The sequence below is a fragment of the Dermacentor albipictus genome, chromosome 2, assembly GCF_038994185.2.
Source record: "Dermacentor albipictus isolate Rhodes 1998 colony chromosome 2, USDA_Dalb.pri_finalv2, whole genome shotgun sequence".
Classification (NCBI taxonomy): Eukaryota; Metazoa; Arthropoda; class Arachnida; order Ixodida; family Ixodidae; genus Dermacentor; species Dermacentor albipictus.
In genome coordinates, this window is record NC_091822.1 from 42,217,140 (window position 1) to 42,239,197 (window position 22,058).

The following is a 22,058-nucleotide window of genomic DNA, read 5'->3' on the forward strand; positions in this document are numbered from 1 at the left end:
ATATGTTACCCGCCGTAAAATGCAAATATTGTGCACTTTTCAATGAGTGTGGTAGACTCCCAGTCAGGATCAAGTAATGACTGCGGTATGAACTCCAACCTCTTTTATTCGTCTGAAAGTTTATTTCTAATGATCAGTGTTCCCTGAGGATAATTAACCACTAAACGCACTCTTGCACAGACACTAGAGCTTCATTGGCGATCATGATTTCTTGTTTCCTTGCCAGTCTACTGCACATTATCTTTGTGTTCTCCATACCCTACCTTCAACCATACCCTTGCACGTTCTCGGTTAAGGTACTCATTCATTTGTTTCAATCCAGCCCCAGTGTTGCTGAACCAAACAATGTCATCTCCAAACCGATGATTGTCGGAATAGTATCCGCCAATTTTCACTCCCAAGAACTTCGAGCGTGACAGCTTGAATACCTTTAAGCATGCATTGAATAGCATCGGAGAGATGGCGTCTCTTTGCCAGATAACTTACTTGACAGGTATTTTTCTACTTTTCTTGTGGAGTATCAAGGTAGCTGGATGTACAGCAACGCGATATGTGCACTTTAAATTGTACATACTGTAATTCTATCTGGTGTGTTGTCCGGAATTTCGACTAGCATCCATGACACTAATGTTCAGCGAGTGACGTCGTCTTCATCGCTGCTCTTATTTTTTTCAGCTTGTCGACGCCACTTTCAGGGGGCGCGGCTACCGTGGCGGTTGTGAGCACTTACTTTCACATATTTCAATAAGGATTGTGATTGTTCCACTTCATTTGCGATCGTCGCTTTCAATAGTATGCTTCATCTTAAGCGCACCTATTTATGTAGTCTATGTAGCATTATATAAGAACTGCCCACAACATTTGCGCTTTTCTCTCATATTTCGACGCCATTCTTGGCCGACCAACACTTTTGTGTCACAATTACCATACAAACTCATTGCAGTGATTAAACTTTTCTAGATACACTGAACCTACTGTGTAATGAAATCACATTGCTTCGCACTAGAGCGCCAGCACATTCTATAAACAGCGAATGTTGGTGCGGTCTCTCTGTCATGTCATGTTTGCCTTCATAACAACCACGTTCACAACGTCTTGCAACATCTGATAACGCGGAAAGCCAGAAAATCATAACCAGGAATGTCGCGGCACCTTTTCATAAGAAATACAATTTTATGTGCAAGCAGTTGAGGGTTGCCTTTTGCTCTCATGCAAGCAAACTTTTATTCGTGCAGGCCGGACGAGCTGGAGAGGAAGAAAGCAGCATGGACTACAGCCAGGTATGCCAGCTATTGTCGAACAGCGCGGTGTGCAAATAGTTGTTGTAAACATTGTATGTTCGAGCTCTCGGTCTAAAAATGAGCAAGGGCCCAGAAGGTAGAAATGATAAAACGAGACTCTGGACTTCAATGTGCCTTTTGCTCAAAGAGAAATGTGAGAGCATTGTACACCCCTCAGGGCGCGTTACTTTGGGTTCGAAGAGTAAACGTGTCCCAAAAAATTTGTGAATCGGTTGTATTACCCTTTCCCTCAAATGGAGAACCTCCCAATCACTAATTCTCAACAAGAGAACTTGGTGTACCAGGCGCAACTCCTTACTAGCGCTTTTAAAGGCGTAAGCATTTCTATGCCTACCCAACGAGGGAACCCGTCCGTCCATCACGTAAGACGGGATTGCTTTCAAGGCACGACCCGCACAAACGAGCTAACCTACTTCGTGCTGCCTCTCACTTCAACGGGAACTAAGCCGAGAGAACACGGTGCAACCGAACGTGTCAGAATTGGACGCACTATATGTGCCCATCGCAGATCGCTTTCAAAATAGAACCCGCGCGGCCCCGACATACGCAGCTGCCTCAGGGGTACGGTATATCACAGCTGATAAATGTTCGCATCGAGAGGAGGCAGCGTCGACGATCCCGTCATCGATCACGTACGAGGTCTACCAAGCGTGACACCATTCAACTACGCCATGTACTACAGCACGCATCGTCCAGTGCTCATCTTCCACCAAGCAGCGGCATCATACAATAGCACCATCATATAACATTACTTATCATTTCTCCTGCTCGTCTCTTTTCATCACCTCGCGCGGGTCTCAGTTAACATTTCGTTAGTGCAACCGCGCTTCTCCCTTTCGGGATTATTTCGCGATGTTTCTCGCAGCTATACCAAACGTAGCAGCATACATTAATAAAACAGCAGGTGGTTAGTAGCAAATGCTTACGCATCATTTAGATAACTGCCACAGGAGATTCTGCGTGTAATTTTTTTTTTTTAAAGAAGCAGTCCTGTCTAGGCCCCTTGCGTTTTCACTAACAGGCTGCGTGACTAGGCGACGTTAGCAGCGAAAATGCTTTCGACAATATTTCGCAAATAACTAAGAAACCTAATATCTACGATTTTTATGGCATATTCGGAAACATGTAAATTGACTCCGAGGTGTGATGTCATGTGTGCCCTTAGAAACGTCTATGACTACCACCACTTTCAATATATGCTACATTATAGTAGGCTATAAAATACATGGCCGTTCCGCTTAGTTTCCTAAAAGTTGGCCTATAATAGTCCGGAATGACATTACCCGGAACGCAGAGACAGATTGTAGCCGATTTTGAGGACGGATAGCTCAAAAGTGGTGCTAGTCTTGTACCTTATGCTAAACAATATCCCTTCACTTCTCCTCGGCATCAATTTCACAGTACCGCTTGTAACCTAAAATTACTAATTAATATGGTAAGACTGCTATTTTAGCTCCTTGGTTAAATTATTGCTGAAAATGCTTTTGCTGATGATATCTGCCTGTATCCGTGTAGCCTATATGCAAGAAACGGCCAAAGGCCAGGTTTAAGATTTCTTTTAAAAAAGTCCTGCACATAGAAAGACACACCTGGTATATTTTGAGTCCCCGAACTAATATTCTCCATCATTTGGTGAAGTTGCCTAGGCGGAGGTTTCCCTATTGCTACTGGACTGTTTCCATGAGATTCAAAAATTTTTAAAGGCGCACATTTAGCTAAAGATTACTAATACGTCCGATTTGGAGACCATACTGGCAGAACTTTCGAAATTAATCAACAAGCGTAAGACAGCTGACATAAGGAAGTATAATGTGGATAGAATTGAACATGCTCTCAGGAACGGAGGAAGCCTAAAAACAGTGAAGAAGAAACGAGGAATTGGCAAGAATCAGACGTATGCGTTAAGAGACAAAGACGGCAATATCATTACTAACATGGATGAGATAGTTCAAGTGGCTGAGGAGTTCTATAGAGATTTATACAGTACCAGTGGCACCTACGACGATAATGGAAGAGAAAATAGTCTAGAGGAATTCGAAATCCCACAGGTAACGCCGGAAGAAGTAAAGAAAGCCTTGGGAGATATGCAAAGCGGGAAGGCAGCTGGGGAGGATCAGGTAACAGCAGATTTGTTGAAAGATGGTGGGCAGATTGTTCTAGAGAAACTGGCCACCCTGTATACGCAATGCCTCATGACATCGACCGTACCGGAATCTTGGAAGAACGCTAACATAATCCTAATCCATAAGAAAGCGGACGCGAGAGACTTGAAAAATTATAGACGGATCAACTTACTATCCGTTGCCTACAAACTATTTACTAAGGTAATCGCAAATAGAATCAGGAACACCTTAGACTTCTGTCAAGCAAAGGACCAGGCAGGATTCTGTAAAGGCTACTCAACAATAGATCATATTCACACTGTCAATCAGGTGATAGAGAAATGTGCAGAATATAACCAACCCTTATATATAGCTTTCATTGATTACGAGCAAGCGTTTGATTCTGTCGAAACCTCAGCAGTCATGGAGGCATTACGGAACCAGGGTGTAGATGAGCCGTATGTAAAAATACTGGAAGATATCTATAGCGGCTCCACAGCCACCGTAGTCCTCCACAATGAAAGCAACAAAATCCCAATAAAGAAAGGCGTCAGACAGGGAGATACGATCTCTCCAATGCTATTCACAGCATGTTCACAGGAGGTATTGAGACCTGGATTGGGAACCATTGGGGATAAAAGTTAATGGAGAATACCTTAGTAACTTGCGATTCGCTGATGATATTGCCTTGCTTAGTAACTCAGGGGACCAATTGCAATGCATGCTCAATGACCTCAAGAGGCAAAGCAGAAGAGTGGGTCTAAAAATTAATCTGCAGAAAACTAAAGTAATGTTTAACAGCCTCGGAAGAGAACAGCAATTTACAATAGGTAGCGACGCACTGGAAGTAGTAAGGGAATACATCTACTTAGGACAGGTAGTGACGGCGGATCCGGATCATGAGACGGAAATAATTAGAAGAATAAGAATGGGCTGGGGTGCGTTTGGCAGGCATTCTCAGATCATGAACAGCAGGTTGCCATTATCCCTCAAGAGAAAAGTCTATAATAGCTGTGTCTTACCAGTACTCACCTACGGGGCAGAAACCTGGAGGCTTACGAAAAGGGTTCTACTCAAATTGAGGACGACGCAACGAGCTATGGAAAGAAGAATGATAGGTGTAACGTTAAGGGATAAGAAAAGAGCAGATTGGGTGAGGGAACAAACGGGAGGTAATGACATCTTAGTTGAAATGAAGAAAAAGAAATGGGCATGGGAAGGACATGTAATGAGGAGGGAAGATAACCGATGGTCATTAAGGGTTACGGACTGGATTCCAAGGGAAAGGAAGCGTAGCAGGGGGCGGCAGAAAGTTAGGTGGGCGGATGAGATTAAGAAGTTTGCAGGGACGGCATGGCCACAATTAGTACATGACCGGGGTTGTTGGAGAAATATGGGAGAGGCCTTCGCCCTGCAGTGGGCGCAACCAGGCTGATGATGATGATGATGGTGAATACGTCCGATACCATATATTCCCAAACTGTCACATGGCTAACTTCATAAAGGCCGATATGTGCCCAGGCAAACCCATGTGATCATACTGGATTGTGGACATTATAAGTTATCATATGATTCTGTATGATTCATTATCATACAGAAGTATGCCTGCCTGAAAAGGATTAATCTATTTAACAAATATGCCTATTGAGATTGGCTTTCTTAAAATATTTCTTCCATACCAATTGACATACAGTGTTTGAGCGGACAGCTAAAAACATTCTGGCAGTAAATTGACATACCGCTTCATTAAACATGGATGAACATGTTCAGAATATGTAAATGAGTGCCCGAAAATGCACTTGTAAATCGTGCACCGTCGCCGCAAAAGATGGCAGGCGTGACAGAACTGTGCGCACCAAAAGCGTGCACAGTACCTTCGTGAGCTTCGTTGCTGTGGACGACATAGCTAAATGGACGCCCACTACAATGTGAACGCAGTGTGCTGTGTGAGTAGGTTGAGATTGACGAGATAAGGTGAAGGGTGTTGGCGAAAAAGAGAGAACACACGGTGCAAGCGTTGAAAATTTTTGGACGGGTTATAATGAGGCAAGGGCTAGTTCTGGCCAGCGTTGAAAATTTCATCGACAAGCAGGAAGTTCAGAAGCAGTGCAAATGTAGCTTAACTGTATAAAAAAATGAAACGATGGTTTCCTGCCAAGTATGAAGTACCAGAAGTCGGCTGGGTAAGGCATGAACTCGAAGGCTCTGGAAGCTATTCAATAGATCGCGGCGGCAAGGTGTTAGTATCTCAAATGTAAAACACTGTGGGAGTTTAGCATAAGTATGTAAAAAATCTATACTCAATTAACGTCGCCCAGACATAATAGCCCAAAACGCTATATTAATAGTTTGGCCAGTGGATCGTGCCGTAAGTAGTCACACGTCCCCCAATGGTCGAAACAGACACAGCGCCTCTAGCATAACAATCTGCCATTTCGGAGACCATCGAAATTCCTACAATAATTGCCATACCATACGAAACGTTGGCTCTAGGATCGTTCCGCAACCATGGGAATGACGGTTAGTACTTGGATTGTCGGATCGTCGTACTTGCGCTTAGTTTATTAGACTTTAGCTGCCTTTAGCGGGAACGATTTCAAAGCTGTTCATGCATTTTTTAATGCAGAAGGCAAAAAGACTCTGGAAACACGTGTATTCTCTGCTAATTGCAGTGGTTCTTCTTGCCCATGCATTCGTGGCGCAATGGTTTCAACATCGGGCTTCTCTGCAGCAGTCCTGAGTTCGAATTGCGCGACGGACAATTTTACTAATGCCTGTTTAATTGTTTATAGCCCAGTAGGTTGTCGCCAATTATGAGTTTGCAAAGCCACCAAGCCGTTGAAAGCCAGAACGACGAAGTTTAGGCAAATCTATGTAATAACCATTATTCCCCTCCTGACTGAACCACCCTGCTTGCAGATCCCCTTGACACGAGCGCCACAGTTCCCGCTAATGAAGTATAAGCCCCATGCCAGCGAACTTGCGAGCGACAGCGAGAAGCGAAGCGACGGAGATGGATGTCGCGTTCGCTCGTCGCCTTCAAGTCGCACCGCAAGCGAGCGACGACTTCAAGCGACGTCTCCCCGGCGTTGCTGGTACGAGGGCATCCAATACGTGGCCAAACTGGTGTGACGCGTGCTTTATTAAATTAAGTTGATGTGTTTTCCTGAACCAGCACCGTAAAATATTTCTGAAGGCCTCGGTAGGTTTCCATCCTTGCATGTGCCAAAATTTGGTGGTTTGCTCGCCCTGTGCGACAAATTGGTAGTACTTGACTCATGTATATCCTGTTCCGGCTTCGCGCTATTGGCTAGCCATTCATATCACTTCCCAAAGACGAGGAGCGAATCCGAGATTTCCAGAACCAAGCGATTGAGCGACAAAACGACCGATCTGTTCACACAACGGCGCGGTTCGTCATTCAAAGCCGTCGCTCGTCGCCATCGCGCACAAAATATCTAAAGGGGCTTGGGTATAACTGTGTTAAACTCTACGCTGCACACATCGTGGCTGTAATAGTATGCTGATCAGAAGTAGGCGCATTCGCAGGCACACATGGGAATGCGTTCTCTCGACACCAGGCGCTTCCTTCATCGGATGGCTTAAGAACGCAGTTTGACATGCAGTTTCAGAAACCACAATATCTTCTTCATCCGTGTACATTGTTGTTTTTTACACAGGCATTTATAATTGCACTATTAACCCAACAAAACTATCACAGTACGTCAGGCTTCCCCGGGCACTGCAACTTTCTGCTAGAGTAAAAGAGACACAACGAAGAAAATTTGTTCTATGTGATCTCGTCGGCCATAGCCCATCGAGTCAGCTCTTTGGCTCCAGGCGAGCACGTCGTCCTCGACTCTGACGGAAGTGGTCTAGTACATACTTCACGTGGAAGCAAGCGGAATTTTTAATTAGCAGTTCTCTTAAAAGCATTATTGCAATTAAAACGCGCGATTAAAGCGACTCAAAATAGAGCAAGTGGATCGCGAAGGGAGTGCAATCAAAGGGCGTAGATAAGCCAATCCTAACACAGGTGACGAGTACATGCCCTTCAAGGGCTTCACTTCGATTCATAACAAGGGCGGACCTCGGAGGCAGTGAAGCCCAAAACGATGAGATATCTTGATACCAGCACAGAACGTGTCATTGCAAAGGCTTTAAAGTGGCTGATAGCATCGGCTTATTGGGAGCCAGTGTACTGAAACGCATGGAGAAAGGTATTTATTTATTTATTTATTTATTTATTTATTTATTTATTTATTTATTAAATATTGTTTTCTTCAGAGTCGAAGCATTACAGATGGGCGTGGGTAGACAATAAGCATAATGCTCAATGATCTAACAAAGCATGGTAATTAACGCATGGTAACTCTTAATTATACAATCTTAGATAAAGCAGATTTAAATCGCGTGTTACTGTAAATGGCAACATTGTCGGAAGGAAGGCGATTCCAAACCTGTGAAGTACGAGGTTGCGATAATGCTATTGCGATTCCCTCCCTTACGCGAAAAACGGGTAACCATCACATTTTTCCATGAAACATTAACTTTCGTCTAGCAGCCCATCTCCTACCAGACACTACATACAGCGCTTGTCCTGCGTTTATTGCACGGACGACGCAAGACTCCTGCACATGGCTCTTACATGGTGGAGAACTAGCGCAATGCTCAAACCGTGATATATGAGCTGTGCTTGCAGCGACCATAGTTCGTTTTTTTGAGCTCACTTGAATTCCCTGGACAACCCTACGCGGTAGCCCAATGGCTGTGGCATTGCGCTGCTGAAATCGAAGTCGCTATTTAGATCTCAGCCTAGGCAGCCGCATACTGATGGGAGCGAAATGCAAAAGTGCTCGTGTACTCATCTTTAGGTGCACGTTAATGTAGCCCACGTAGTCCAAATTATTCTGAAGTGCGCCGCTATGCATTTCCTCATAATCAAATAATGTTGCCACGTGACACCGCAAAATTGTATTTCTGTCTACATGGAAAAGGAGGGTGAAAAAAATTCCTGAAGCATTTTTAGTACTGGTACGACAAGAGTGCAATAGGAAAATTACGCGACGCATTAGGAGTTGCCCTTGACGGTGCCTCTGAAAAAAAAGGAAGAAAAAATGCGATGCGATTCCAATGGCACCGTTAAAGTCCAACTCGGTATCGTATCATGTTTTCTTTTTTTTATTACTCGTGACTTTTTCAACGACATCTTCAGGTCAGGGAGTGTGCAGTACTGTAATTATTAAATCGCGTGCATTAGGCTACCTTACTAATTTTATTCTGCCATCCTCATATGCGCTGCCCTACCAAGGAAAGCGGCAGCATTCACTCTGTTTCACCGCTTCTGTCGCATGACATTGCATGGTCACAAAGGATAACAATTTGTTACCTTCGGGGCTGCTGATGCCGTTTAATGCTTTGAGGCTTTTTGATGATGTCGGCTATCGTTAGGCCAGCGCTGAAGCTTTGTGTGCCAACACCGTTGCAGTAACGCACAGCGACATGAAAGGACGCAATAATTTTAGCAGCACATACTGCAGTTTGTAATCTGAATATTCCACGCTCAGCTTGCGGTACACGTGTATTGCTATACGTAACTGTGCACCACGCGGCAAGAATGCGAGATGCGTGGGCCTAATGCAACGCACATGGCCATGGAGAAAAAGCTAGTTGAACACATCGAGCTAGTGGAAACGTTGAAACTGGTTCGCGTCTTTTAAGGTTCCCAGAATTGCAGGTTGTCTTAAAATTTTTTTTATTATGTGAACAGCGAAAGCCGTCGTTAGACATGTTGGTCATGTCATAGTCATTGGTAGTCATTACAAGTCATTACATTCATTATTAGTCATTACTGGTCCTTACAAAGCATCCTTAGTCATTTATAATGACTTGTGGTCGTCACAAGCCATGGTTAGACATATTGGTTGTTTCGTAATCTTTAGTAGTCATTATTAGTCATTACTGCTCACTACTAAGCATGTTTAGTCATTTGTAATCGATTCTGGTCATTACAAGCCGTCGTAAGACACGTTGGTCATATCCTAGTCATCAGTAGTCATTACGAGTCATTTCAGTCATTATTAGTCATCACTGCTCAGCAGTAGGCATTCTTAGTCAGTTGTAATCAATTGTGGTCATTACAAGCCGTCGTTAGTCATATTGGTCATTTCGTAGTCATTAGTATTCGTTTCAGTTGTTACTACTCATTACAAGAAACCCGTAGTCATTTCTAATTAATTGTGGTCATTATAAGCCATCGCTGATATAATGGTCATTCCGGAGTCATTAGTAGTCCTTACAAGTCATTAGTAGTCATTATTATTAATTACTAGTGATTATTAACCTCTGCTAATCTCTATTAAAACCTTATCATTAACTAACTGTCATTATCGATCATTTTTAATTCTTTAATCTGTCTTTAATCCGTCTTCATATGGCGTGATGACGCTTAGGTGGACACTCCGGCGGTCAGGTCTGCTGACACAAACTTCACCACGAGCCTAGAAAAGCTTTCGCCTCAATGTCTTGCTACCCGTCGTGGTTGCTCAGTGGCTGTGGTGTTGGGCTGCTGAGCACGAGGTCGCGGGATCGAATCCCGGCCACGGCGGCCGCATTTCGATGGGGGCGAAAACACCCGTGTACTTAGATTTAGGTGCACGTTAAAGAACCCCAGGTGGTCGAAATTTCCGGAGTCCTCCACTACGGCATGCCTCATAATCAGAAATTGGTTTTGGCGCGTAAAACCCCATAATTTAATTTTTTTTCAATGTCGTGCTATTTTGACGGCCTATCTATGCTAGTACATTGTAGCTGCGCACTGAAATTGCCATAGCTCCTCCTTATCAGCGCTGGTTCCCCACTAAAATCACGAACAGTATCGGGTTGGGCTTGCATACTGACAGCAAAGCCGGAAAAACACATCCTAGCAATCGGAGCAACCATTTACCAGAGTAAGGCACGCGTTTGCTTCCTAATTAGTTGTGCTTGACCTTAGGCATGAGTATTTGTTAAGCGTCCGCTACTACACATCCACTCTTTGTAGGACATGTTCAAACGCGCATTCTGAGTAGTCAGTTCTGAGTACGCGGCTGTATAATATCGAGTTCGAAGCCATACTCCGTTCCATACATAGCAGTCAACGCTGTCGAGGTTACGAGACCTCTTTGGCTTCGTTCGCACATGGATATAGTTCGATTTTCTCTTATGAGAGTTAGCTCTTGCTTATCACGTTTCTCGATTTCTTGGGGTCTGCTACCACCTCCCTTCCGCCCGCATAGTAAATCCATATAGAAACCGAATTGTTGATTGATTGCAGACGTCATTAGTATATCGAATTGGTGATTGGTTGGTGACGTCACTGATATATCCAAGATGACCGCCAATTGATGACGTCACCAATAAATCTAAGATGGCGGCCGCCATCGTAAATCAGTAGAAACTCAATTGATAACGGCACGTGACTGTGACGTCAATATAAGATAACGGAGAAATTCTGGTGCCATTGATGACGTCGTAATACAATATGGCGGATAGAAGTTAATGCACGTGATTATGACGTCCCAATCAAAGATGGCGGCATAGTTGAGGCACATAGAGTTTCACAATATTACCTACAGGGAAATTGGCGCTGCTGCGCTGCGGTATGCATGGGAATGCCGGTATATTGTGACATCGGATTGGCATCGTTCTCGGAGAGCCAGGCAGGCACCGTTCCGCCTGTCACATTGATCAACTTTCTACTAAAACAGCATGTAAAAAGCTGTTTTAGCTTTATTGCGATGGAAGAACATGTTTTGTTTACCTACGAGAACTTGCCATTGCATGTACAACTATATGAAACGCCAAAAGTATCAGTGGGCCGCTAAAGTTGGAGGACAGACGACAAGATTCGTGCCCGCTTTGGAACAGTTTGCCGTCTGTTCTTGCTTTCCTTCGCTTGGTTTTGCATTGTAGGTGAGTAAACTACACTGGAAGAATTATTATGCATGAATGGAAACAATTTATGAAGATTTTACTTTAAGAACGCATTATCTGTGTAGCCATATCCACGTTTTAGACGAAGCTTCTTACAACACCAGCCAATACAAGCCTCGCAAACACACATGCCATCATTCCCATGACGGCACTGCGCCCCTTAGGAAACTCCCATAGATGATGGCGCCAGATATCCCTCTGTGTGTTATAGTGAGAAACTCTAGGTTTGGGAATCTCAAATCCGAGATGACGGCCAAATTTGGGTGCCAATGATGACGTCATATTTCAATATAGCGGCTAGAAGTGAAACCATGGATTATGACGTCATGAACAACGATGGCGGCGTAGTTCCGAATCTGAAATCGCAGATGGCGTCCAAATTCGGCTGCCAATAATGACGTAACGGGTCAATATGGCGGAGAGGTGTAATCACGTGATTATGACGTCATAGGATACAATGGCACCATAGTTTCGGTTTCCCAAATCCAAGATGGCGGCTTTCGATGTGACTTCATATCTAAGATGGCGGCCACTAAAATTAGTTGTGCCTGTGCACCATAATCAGATACTTCCGACAACGCCGGGCAGCTGAAACCGAAGAGGAACGAAAGACGAGACAGCAGAACGACAGAGAACGTAAGCGGGCTCGCATTTCGGTAGAAACCGAAGATCAACGCGCCGTTCTCACTTTAATCTCATTCATATCACTTCTAGTAAACCACACAGCTAGCGCTCGTTACTTGACCGTCTCCCAGACGGTGGCGGCAATTTTTTATGCGAAGCATATTACGAGGGCTCAACCCAGCTCCTCAGGCGCGGCGGTGACCATGAAATCACGTGACACCGTGACGTCACGACAGAGGAGAAGTGGCTTTGGCTCAACTCTTGCAAGACGGGCTGGGTGGGAATCGAACCAGGGTCTCCGGAGTGTGGGACGGAGACGCTACCACTGAGCCACGAGTACAACGCTTCAAAGCGGTACAAAAGCGCCTCTAGTGAATGCGGTGTTGCCTTAGAAACGCGCTGTTTCTAAGGCGTGCGTCTCTTGCTCAGGCGCACATTTCGTTGCCGCGCCGAACGCTGCTTTGCTCGACGCTCACCGCGTCCAATGCGGGGCGCGTAGTCGCTGCCCTGTAGCCCATTGTCTTACACCCCTTGGCGGGTCGACGGGAACGCTGTCGCGTTCCACTCTTGAAGGCGAAGAAGTAATGCATGAGTTGTTTCTTCGTCTAGCCGAACCAAATATAGCCAAGCAACAGCAGTTCACCAGGCTAAACAGTGGTTCAACAACTAAAATAAAGGCTAGTATGCTTCGCATCCTGGGCTTAACCTTACCTAAGCCACAGCCATTTTTTTTACAGCAATTGTGCGTAACTGGTTTTTATATAGGCTCGGTATTGAATGAAACAAGTTTTAACCCTTAGATGCGAACACACTGTAGTATACGGGTGCTAATGCGTTGTTTTAGATTATATTTAATTTTGTTGTTCTTTTCGGGGTTTTTCTTTGCAACCCGTCGACATGAACCTCACGTGCATTCTAGCGCGAGCGATCGCTGTTGGCGCGATGCGAAGCGTGGACGGAGCGCGCTGAGTGATAAGTATTCTTGACCAAACTTGTTGCGTAGCTTCCACAGCGTTGACTGCTATGTGTGGAACGAAAACTAGAGCCCTCTGAACAGAATTGGGCAAAGTTGGCTTTCACTAGCCCGGATTGGTGTGGAAACCTTTTATTGGTATAGTAATTATATGGACACTTCAGACGCATTTCTGCCGTTGGCGACGCCGTCGCCGTCGTCATGAGGTACCGTATGAGTGAAAGGGTGTGAGCGTGAGCAACACTACGTAGACGTGTTGGGGTGAGCCGGCGAAGGCGGTCCTCCTCGCCCAGCGCTCCGTACAAAGTGGAGACACTGCGGCGTCTACTACGGCGTTGGCCACGCGAATCGCGGACGCCGTAGTGCACGCTTTTGCTACACGCCGTAGAGACGCGTTGCCGGCGCTCGTGTGTCTTGAAAGCAACCTGTGGTGTGGCCAAAGTGCGCGCCCACGCGGGCCTCATCTTCAAATTGATCTGCGATGTTTGCAGAGGACGCGTATTGCCAGTAGCTTCGTATGCGTGTTTTGACGCTACGTTCGCGTTGAAGCGGCAGATGCAGGGAGGTCAATTGGCTCGCGGCTGCTGCCGCGATTCCTAACTCCAGCGTTTTCACAGAGAGTTTCCGGTGTCATTCACCGACATGTGTTCATGTTTACCTTTGCCCGCGTGATACCGTGCTCGTTATATTTAGTTAAAACACGTTGACGGGCTAGTTGGTTTGAATCCATGCTAAAATTGGTAATGGTGACTGAACAAGGACGGTAGAAAGAAGCATACACACAAGGACAGCCCTGTCTCTGTGTGTATGTTTCTTTCTTCGTCCTCGTTGACTCACGCTTACACATTCCATCATTAATAATTTAGTAAGTAAGCTAATGCTTACAAGTTTATAGGTCCGATGAAAGTACTATTGTACAACTATACCTAAATTTGCTATCGCAATTGACGCTTCGCCTTTCCGGCGGAACTACAATTTTCCTTTTTCATTGCGAGAGCAATTACACGAACGCTCCAGGCGTATTTGCGCCATGGTGTCGTCGTGCTGTCATGCTATCGACGAGGAATGCGAGGACCCCGCTCGAGGGTGTACAACATGAAACGCCATGGTTGAAAATGCCTCTAGGGACGCGTAAGTGCGTTCCACCCGAAAACTGACGCAGCCAAGTGGACGCATTTTCACGCTTCGCCTAATCAGCCTGGCCGGAGACAGGGCATCGCTTTGCTTAGCGCTGCTCACATGAGTGTTGTGCACACGCACACATTAGCTTTCCTGCTGAACAGCTGTGCAAAAACCTCCGCACTGTGAACGCAGAGCTAAAGTTATGTCACCATTTCTTTGGACGCTGATCAGCGCCGACGGTTTTCCTTGTGTCCCTTGCAGCACTGAGGTGCGAGCTCTGCAGCGCCGCTGGCACGTTTTTCATCACGCCAGCGTTGTGACGCGTCTTCCGCGTAATGCTAAACATAGATATCACTTGCACTGCTTCGTCTCGAGGCGAAAGTAGCCATTTATTTCATTGTTGTACTGAATATTCGCCATTTGTCAAGTGTTCGTTCAATGGCTTTGTGAATCGCTAAAGCCGCCTCAGGTTGATTGCCGAAAACTGTTTTTCGTGACGAATATGGTGTTGCTTTTTTTTTACCGACTGCTCCGTTTGCTGTTCTCGCTCGCAGGATTTTACCGCTGTTGTCGACGATACCGCGCCCCCTTACAGGACAGAAGCCAGTGAGTCCGATGACACCAACTACGCCAGCACAAGTACAGAGCGAGAAGAAATCTTCGGGGACAGTGCAGCTATATGAACAGTCCTTTTCTATCCTGTCTCAAACTTTGTACTTTCTTTAGCTCGCGGTTTCATACGCTCATGTTGTGTCCCCGACTGGCGTGTCTACTAATGCGCTGCCACATAAAACGCTGCTTCTCTTCCTTATTCAAAAGTATTGGCGTCCTCTTTGCCAAATGTGGTTAAGCGTTGTTAGGATCAGAAAGGTAAATAAATATATTCGTTGCTGCAACGCATGGATGGACGAATTCAGCCGCAAGGAACCTAGACCGCTGCGCCTGATATTCAGGGCAATAGTTCTGCTTTTCTTCTAAGACCACTTATAATTTTGTGATTACTCAAGAGAAGGCTTGAGAAGAACGAAGAGGCCAATGAAGTGCAAGAAAAAAAAACAAATATTGCAATTCAAGAAGTATTCGCAGATAATCATATATGTAATGTACGAAAAACACAATATAGGGATACCCTTGAGTCCCTCCATTCAACCAGCCTACTCAATCGCGCATTTGACAAAAAACACTTAAGGCGCAAAATATATGCCGAACGCAACAAAAATATTCGTACGAACCATGGCCTCAAGCGCGTGTACTTAAAGACCGCCGGAAAAGTGCCCATGCCCATTCACGCTGTCACGAGAACCAGGAAACCAACGTCCACGCAGGGAGCGATCAAATTTTCGAGCGTCACGGAAGACGAAAGATCTGTACCCCGCCTTCCTACATACTCGTCATGTCACTCCTCTCACCCCGTTCTATCTACGGCCGGTCTGGAGCTCGCGTTTAGAATACGTCCTGTGTAAGGGCAATCATGTATAACTTGATAGGCGCACAGTGTAGTTCCAGACGCTGCCGAGGGGCTGGCCAAGACGCGTCCTAGGCCGGCACGTCATTGCTGTGTCGCGGTTGTATCGCGAGTGCTGTCGCCAGGTTATTTGGCTCATTGCGCGACCCCGCCACCATAAGTAAGTCGTGGCAGAAAAGGACGGGCCGGAAAACAGCACACAAATTGCGTCATCTTCAACCAACTAAAATAAATATTGTATCAACAGCGACAATTCGAACCCCAGCTCCACCGCCACTGCAACCGTTCCGCAGCCGAGCATGCTAACTACTGCACCACTGTTGGATGGCGGCGTCATTGCAGCAGGCGACAGTGATGAACATCATCGAGGCTGCGTACATGGCAGGGCTTCCCCTAGCGGGTGATTCACTAGATGGTGCAACATGTACTCGAATCGTAAGTGCTGCGCTCCCGATAAATCAGAATTTATCAGGATACGAGGGCGAGGCCGTCAAACTCACGAGCCGGTGAACCTCTTTCTGGGAAACAGCCAGATAAAGGAGGTCCAGAAAATGCGAGTCCTCGGACTGTGGCTGCAAAGCAACAAACGAGTAGACCACACCATTAAAACCCTTAGGACTACGGTGAAACAGATCTCCCGTTTGATCCGTAGAGTAACTTATCACCGAAAAGGTTTCAAGGAAACAGAGACGATCCGGCTCGTTCAGGCTTTTGTGCTAAGTCGTCTCACATATAGCCTCCCTTTCCTGGACCCCACGAAAACAGAACTAAAGGCCCTAGATGCGTTGATTAGAACGTCGCACAAAGCGGCTCTTGGCCTACCACAGGGAACCTTCACTGAACGCCTGCTGGCCCTCGGGATTCACAATAACTACGAGGAGCAACGGGCAGCGACGCTCATATCTCAACGGGAGCGGCTTAGCTTAACCACCTCTGGCAGAAAATTACTTTGCCACGTGGGTTACCCTACTCGTCCACAGTATGCGGGAGAAGAACTCGAATCTCTGACCAGAGTCCTTCGTGAAAGGATCATAGTAGCCCCAATCCCTAAGAACATGAGTCCAAAATACCACCAGGGACGTAGAAATGCTCGAGCTCGAAAGTTAATGCAGCAATTCGGTGGAAACCCGGATACAGTCTACACAGTTGTCGCTCGATGTGGTGCTTACAAATACGCCGTCGCAGTAGTAGGAGCGGCCGCAAATCAATGGCTTGTGACTTGTGCCACGGCTAGAGTTGCATCTGCGTATACCGCAGAAGCTTCAGCCATCGCGCTAGCTATTAAAACTAAGGACGCTCTGGCACAATCATCGATAACTCTTACAGATTCCCAAGTCGCATGTAGAATATTCCTCACCGGGAGGCTACCACACAGCACCATTCACCTATTAGGATCCAACCTAACGCAGAAACACATGATCATCTGGTGCCCAGGTCACGCAGGACTCGAGGGCAAAGAGAGAGCGGACGGCGCAGCTCGTGCTTTTGTCAACCGAGCGGCCGACCACTCTGACGAAAACCCCTTTTTACCACGAGACATCCTTGAGCACCAGCGGCGCGAGCGAAGAAAGTACAGTCCACCACACCCTGACCTATCCAGGCAGGACTCTTATGACTGGCGCCGAATACAGACGCACACATTTCCAAACCATTATTTGAAAAATGCCATTCACCCAACGCTGTACAGCGCTCGCTGTCCTTGGTGCGGAGGCCGGCCAACTCTCGCCCACATTACGTGGGACTGCCAGAACAGGCCACCCAAAATTAATATACCAAAAAGAGCCGGCAAACTTTCCGGAAGGGAGCAGTGGGAGGATCGGGAGATGCAACTAGCGCTCCTCGACCAAGCACGGCGGACCACTCAAGCCAGTGGGGCCCTGGACTAGGGGCTCCACCCACTCACTTTCTTCATTTTTTTTCTTTTAAATAAAGCTTTTGATATATATATATATATATATATATATATATATATATATATATATATATATATATATATATATATATATATATATATATATGCCCTAGATAAAACAATTTCACAACGTAGTGAGACTCATTGTTCTTTGCGCTGTCCTCCGCACACTCGCACTTACTATCACTTTTCTACTTCGTTCGAGTCTGTGATTGTCAGCACCGCCTAGACTTAGTGAAGGCCTGAGCGTTCGGCGAATGACATTGCGCATGAGAGGCCGGCGGCGCTCTAGGGAACACGGGTTCAAGGAAGGGATCGCTCGTTTACGTGCAAAGTTAACTCGACTGCGGTTATTGCTTTTTGGGCGTTGTGGAATAGATATAACGCGGTGCACAGAGGCTGTTCAAGGTGATTTTATTCACGCAGAAGCATTTAGACGCTGCATTATTAAAAATATCTGTCAAAAGAAAACGAGATGGTTCAGCCTTACGATTTAGAAACGATTTTGCGTGCATGATGACAGGGATCAAGGTTTATATTTAAAAGTCGCAGGGCTGCCTCTTCTTTATCGTAGCTTCTTTTCTTTGCCTTGATTTATTGTCGGCGTGAAAGAGTCTGTCGTCCCTGCGACCATAAAGTCATTCATCAAAATCTTAGCGCTGCACCAAACACATCATCAGCACCAGCACAATCAGCCTGGCTACACCCACTGCAGGGCAAACGCCTCTCCCATACTTCTCCAGCTACCACGGTCATGTGCTCATTGCGGCCGTGTTGTCCCTGCAAACTTCTTAATCTCATCCGCCCACCTAACTTTCTGTTGCCCCGCGCTACGCTTCCCTTCTCATGGAATCCACTCCGTAACCCTTAATGACCATCGGTTATCTTCCCTACTCATTACATATCCTGCCCATACTCCATTTCTTTTTCTTTCTTTCAACTAAGATGTCATTACCTCGCGTTTGTTCCCTCAACCAATCTGCTGCTTTCTTATCCCTTAACGGTACACCCATCATCCTTCTTTCCATAGCTCGTTGCGTCGTCCTAAATTTATGTACAACCTTTTTCGTAAGCCTCCAGGTTTCTGCCCCGTAGGTGAATATTGCTAAGACACAGCTGGTATACACTTTTCTCTTGAGGGATAATGGCAACCTGCTGTTCATGATCTGAGAATGCCTGCCAAACGAACCCCAGCCGATTCTTATTCTGATTATTTCAGTCTCATGATCCGGATCCGCGGTCGCTACGTGCCCTGAGTAGATGTATTCCCTTACCACTTTCAGTGCGTCGCTACCTATCCTAAACTGCTGTTCTCTTCCGAGACTGTTAAACATTACTTCAGTTTTTTGCAGATTAATTTTTAGACCCACCCATCTGCTTTGCCTTTCCAGGTCAGTGAGCATGCATTGCAATTGGTCCCCTGAGTTACTAAGCAAGGCAATATCACCAGCGAATCGCAAGTTACTAAGGCATTCTCCATTGCCTTTTATCCGCAATTCTTCCCATTCCAGGTCTCTGAATAACTGGTGTAAACACGTTGTGAATAGCGTTGGAGATATCGTATCTCCTGCCTGACGCCCTTCTTTATTGGGATTTTGTTGCTTTCATTATGGAGGACTACGGTGGCTGTGGAGGCGCTGTTGATATCTTTCAGTATTTTTACACATGGCTCGTCTACACCCTGATTCCTTAATGCCTGCATGACTGTTGAGGTTTCGACTGAATCAAACGCTTTCTTGTGATCAATGAAAGCTATGTATAAGGGTTGGCTTCATTCCGCACATTTCTTTATCACCACACTGATATTGTGAATATGGTCTATTGTTGAGCAGCCTTCACCAAATCCTGCCTGGTCCTTTGGTTGACAGAAATCTAAGGTGTTCCTGATTTTATTTCCGATCACCTTAGTAAATACTTTGTAGGCAACGGACAGTAAGCTGATCCGCCTATAAATTTTCATGTCTTTGGCGTCACCTTTCTTATGGATGAAGAAAATGTTGGCGTTCTTCCAAGATTCCGGTACGATCGAGGTCATGAGGCATTGCGTATACAGGGTGGCCAGTTTTTCTAGAACAATCTGCCCACCACCCTTCAAGAAATCTGAATTACCTGATGCATGATAACACATAGGACATGACAACTTCACTGGTGTGTCCTTCTTCTCATTAGTTGAAGACTCCTCAGTGGCAAGCAGCCCTAAAGCAAATTTTTTTATAAGTTGCCGCTGATTTGCTACCGTCAAAAAGTAAGCCTTCTCGGATAGCTGCCGTACAACAGCGTAGCGGCGGATAATAGCATTTGCGGCATTTCTCATTATTCCTATATATAACGAAAATCAATTACGACAGATTGAAACTTAACCTCGTGTGCTTTGTACCAAATAGGGTTACTCTTCGAATTGATCTCATCCATTTACTACAAAGATCATCGTCCTGAGCATATCTGAAAACGGACTTTCGGCCCTGCTGCATAATTGCCGCGGCACTTCGGTACAGGGCACTTGCTCGGCATTCTCACGACAAAAACGTCAAGGACGCTTAAGCTTCAGCATCAAGTATAGAACGCGATAGATTTCGACGATCCCTGACTGCTTGTTACACTTGCCGGCAACCGCATCTTCCTTGCGGTTACGCGGAGACCAGCCCGATGGTGGTGTTGCAAGGAACCATGCGGCCCGCGCCGCAAGCGAAAGGGGTTTGTTTCCACGTAATATAATTATGTTTTCTGGTATATTTAAATTAAACTCCGAAGCTATCATATGCATATGTTGTGCTCAGGCAATACATTGCGATTTTTCTACGCATTTTACGCTTATGAATTCAATTATTTCGGTAACGCCTCTGTGCCATACGGAGGGGCAGCATGGTTGCCATACGGAATGATTTTCCGCCAAGTTACGTCCAACGCCGACGTCGGATATATTGCAACACGGAGCCCTTAACACTAACACGGTAAAATATTGCCCAGGCGACAGCGCACAGCGCGCAAACATACTGCACACATAGGAAGTACGCAACAATGACGAAAGTTCTTTCGCACACGCAGCCTAGACTGGCGGAACGGCTGTTCACGAACAAGCCCGAAGACAAAGGCAAGCCCCCCAAAATCACCACCCCTTTCAGTCGGTGAAGATGGTCGAACAGCGAAGCTGTTTCAATTACACAGACTTCTACACCATGCAAGTCAAACTATGCAAGCAACCTGTATTGTAAATACTTTGTTTCACCATTATTTCAGCAGTCATTCATGTGATTTTTTTTGTGTGTGGTAGACAGCGTTTTCCTTCGGAGTACGCACTATTCATGGTCTTCCCATAGTTGTAGCTGAGATGGAATGTGTGGAACGACTAGTCCAAAACTCTGTATATTGGGCGCAAGGCGCACCCCTTGAGATGCAGGTGCTGTAATCATTTTGGCGATTGCTTGGATTAGTTAGACGACTGACGTCTTTGTATTTCTTAATGAAGTTATACACACGTCCGTCTGTGACGAAGAGAACGACGTCAGTGATAGTATGTCCGGAGTCCGCCATTGTCAGTTGCGTTCAAAGTCTCGAGGGTTTCGTTCTCGTGTGCAACGAACAGACTGGACAGCTGGGTTGTCAAGAAGCAAAATCACCCACGCCTTTATTCTGCATCGTTATTTATAGTCGAAGGTGGAAAGGGTTAGTAACAGTGAGGGGCGGGTATATGCACGTGGCAATCGTGCATGTAGATAGCACATGCGCTTTTATCAGATATGATACATCCTCTTTCCAAACAGTAATTACATGACAAAATTAATACCGCTGGCTCGTCTGCTGGAACTGCTGGTCATAACCCAGACGCTCTGGCTGCCGCGTCTGTCGTTGACTGCGTCGCAATGGCTGAGGCGACGGCTGTTGAGCTACCACGGGTGAGGCTGCAGTAGTAGTTGACGCCACACCTTGAAATGGGGTCTGGTTGTCGGTCATATCTTCGTCGTAGGATGAGCCAACCTCATACAATTCCTTCGCCACCAGAAGATGCCGACGGTTGCGTCTCAGCACAGTATTGTTCTCCGTGCGCACATAGAAGGATCGTAGGCCGGCCGATCCGACCACCTTGGCTTTCCTGGCCCACGATGTTCCATTCAAGCGTACCGCGTCATTGTTCCTGAGGCCCGGTAAGGTGCGCCTATGACGACTTCTCTGCCGGTGCTTCTTGACGACAGTCGCCGACATTGGATTGAAAACCGGCAATGCTGTGCGCAGCCGCCTTCCTTGCAGCAGTTCCCCAAGAGACCGGCCATCTTCAACAGGACTCGCCCTGTAATTTAACAAGCCCAGCCAAAAACACTCTCCTGCAGGTTTTGTTTTCTTTAGAATACGTTTCACCACCTGTACACCCTTCTCAGCGAGCCCGTTTGATTGAGGATACTGCGGGCTTGATGTCACATGTTTGAAGTCGTAACGCTTTGCAAAAATAATAAACTCTTGGCTGCTAAACTGTGGGCTGCTGTCTGTACAAACCTGGACTGGGATTCCGTACCTTGAAAATATTTCGCTCAGCCTATCAGCAAGGGCCATTTGTTTGCCAGGAATAAATGTTAGCGTGTAGTCATATTTC

The 22,058-nt window shown here is 46.1% G+C and overlaps 1 protein-coding gene across 4 annotated transcripts in view; it reads left to right on the forward strand.

Moving 5' to 3' along the window:
* LOC135912769 (uncharacterized) overlaps positions 1 to 14,907 on the forward strand; it is a 48,021-nt gene extending 33,114 nt beyond the window's left edge. For 2 of the 4 annotated variants that reach the window (XM_065445302.1, XM_065445304.1), the window contains 4 exons: positions 676 to 718; positions 1,236 to 1,280; positions 6,323 to 6,498; positions 14,651 to 14,790. In XM_065445302.1, the coding sequence (XP_065301374.1) occupies positions 676 to 718; positions 1,236 to 1,280; positions 6,323 to 6,332 (98 nt within the window). In that variant the 3' untranslated portion in view covers positions 6,333 to 6,498; positions 14,651 to 14,790. Of the gene's footprint in view, positions 1 to 675; positions 719 to 1,235; positions 1,281 to 6,322; positions 6,499 to 14,650 lie in introns of all 4 variants that reach the window. The other 2 variants (XM_065445300.1, XM_065445301.1) reach the window with 1 other exon arrangement.
* The last annotated feature ends 7,151 nt before the right edge of the window (positions 14,908 to 22,058 follow it).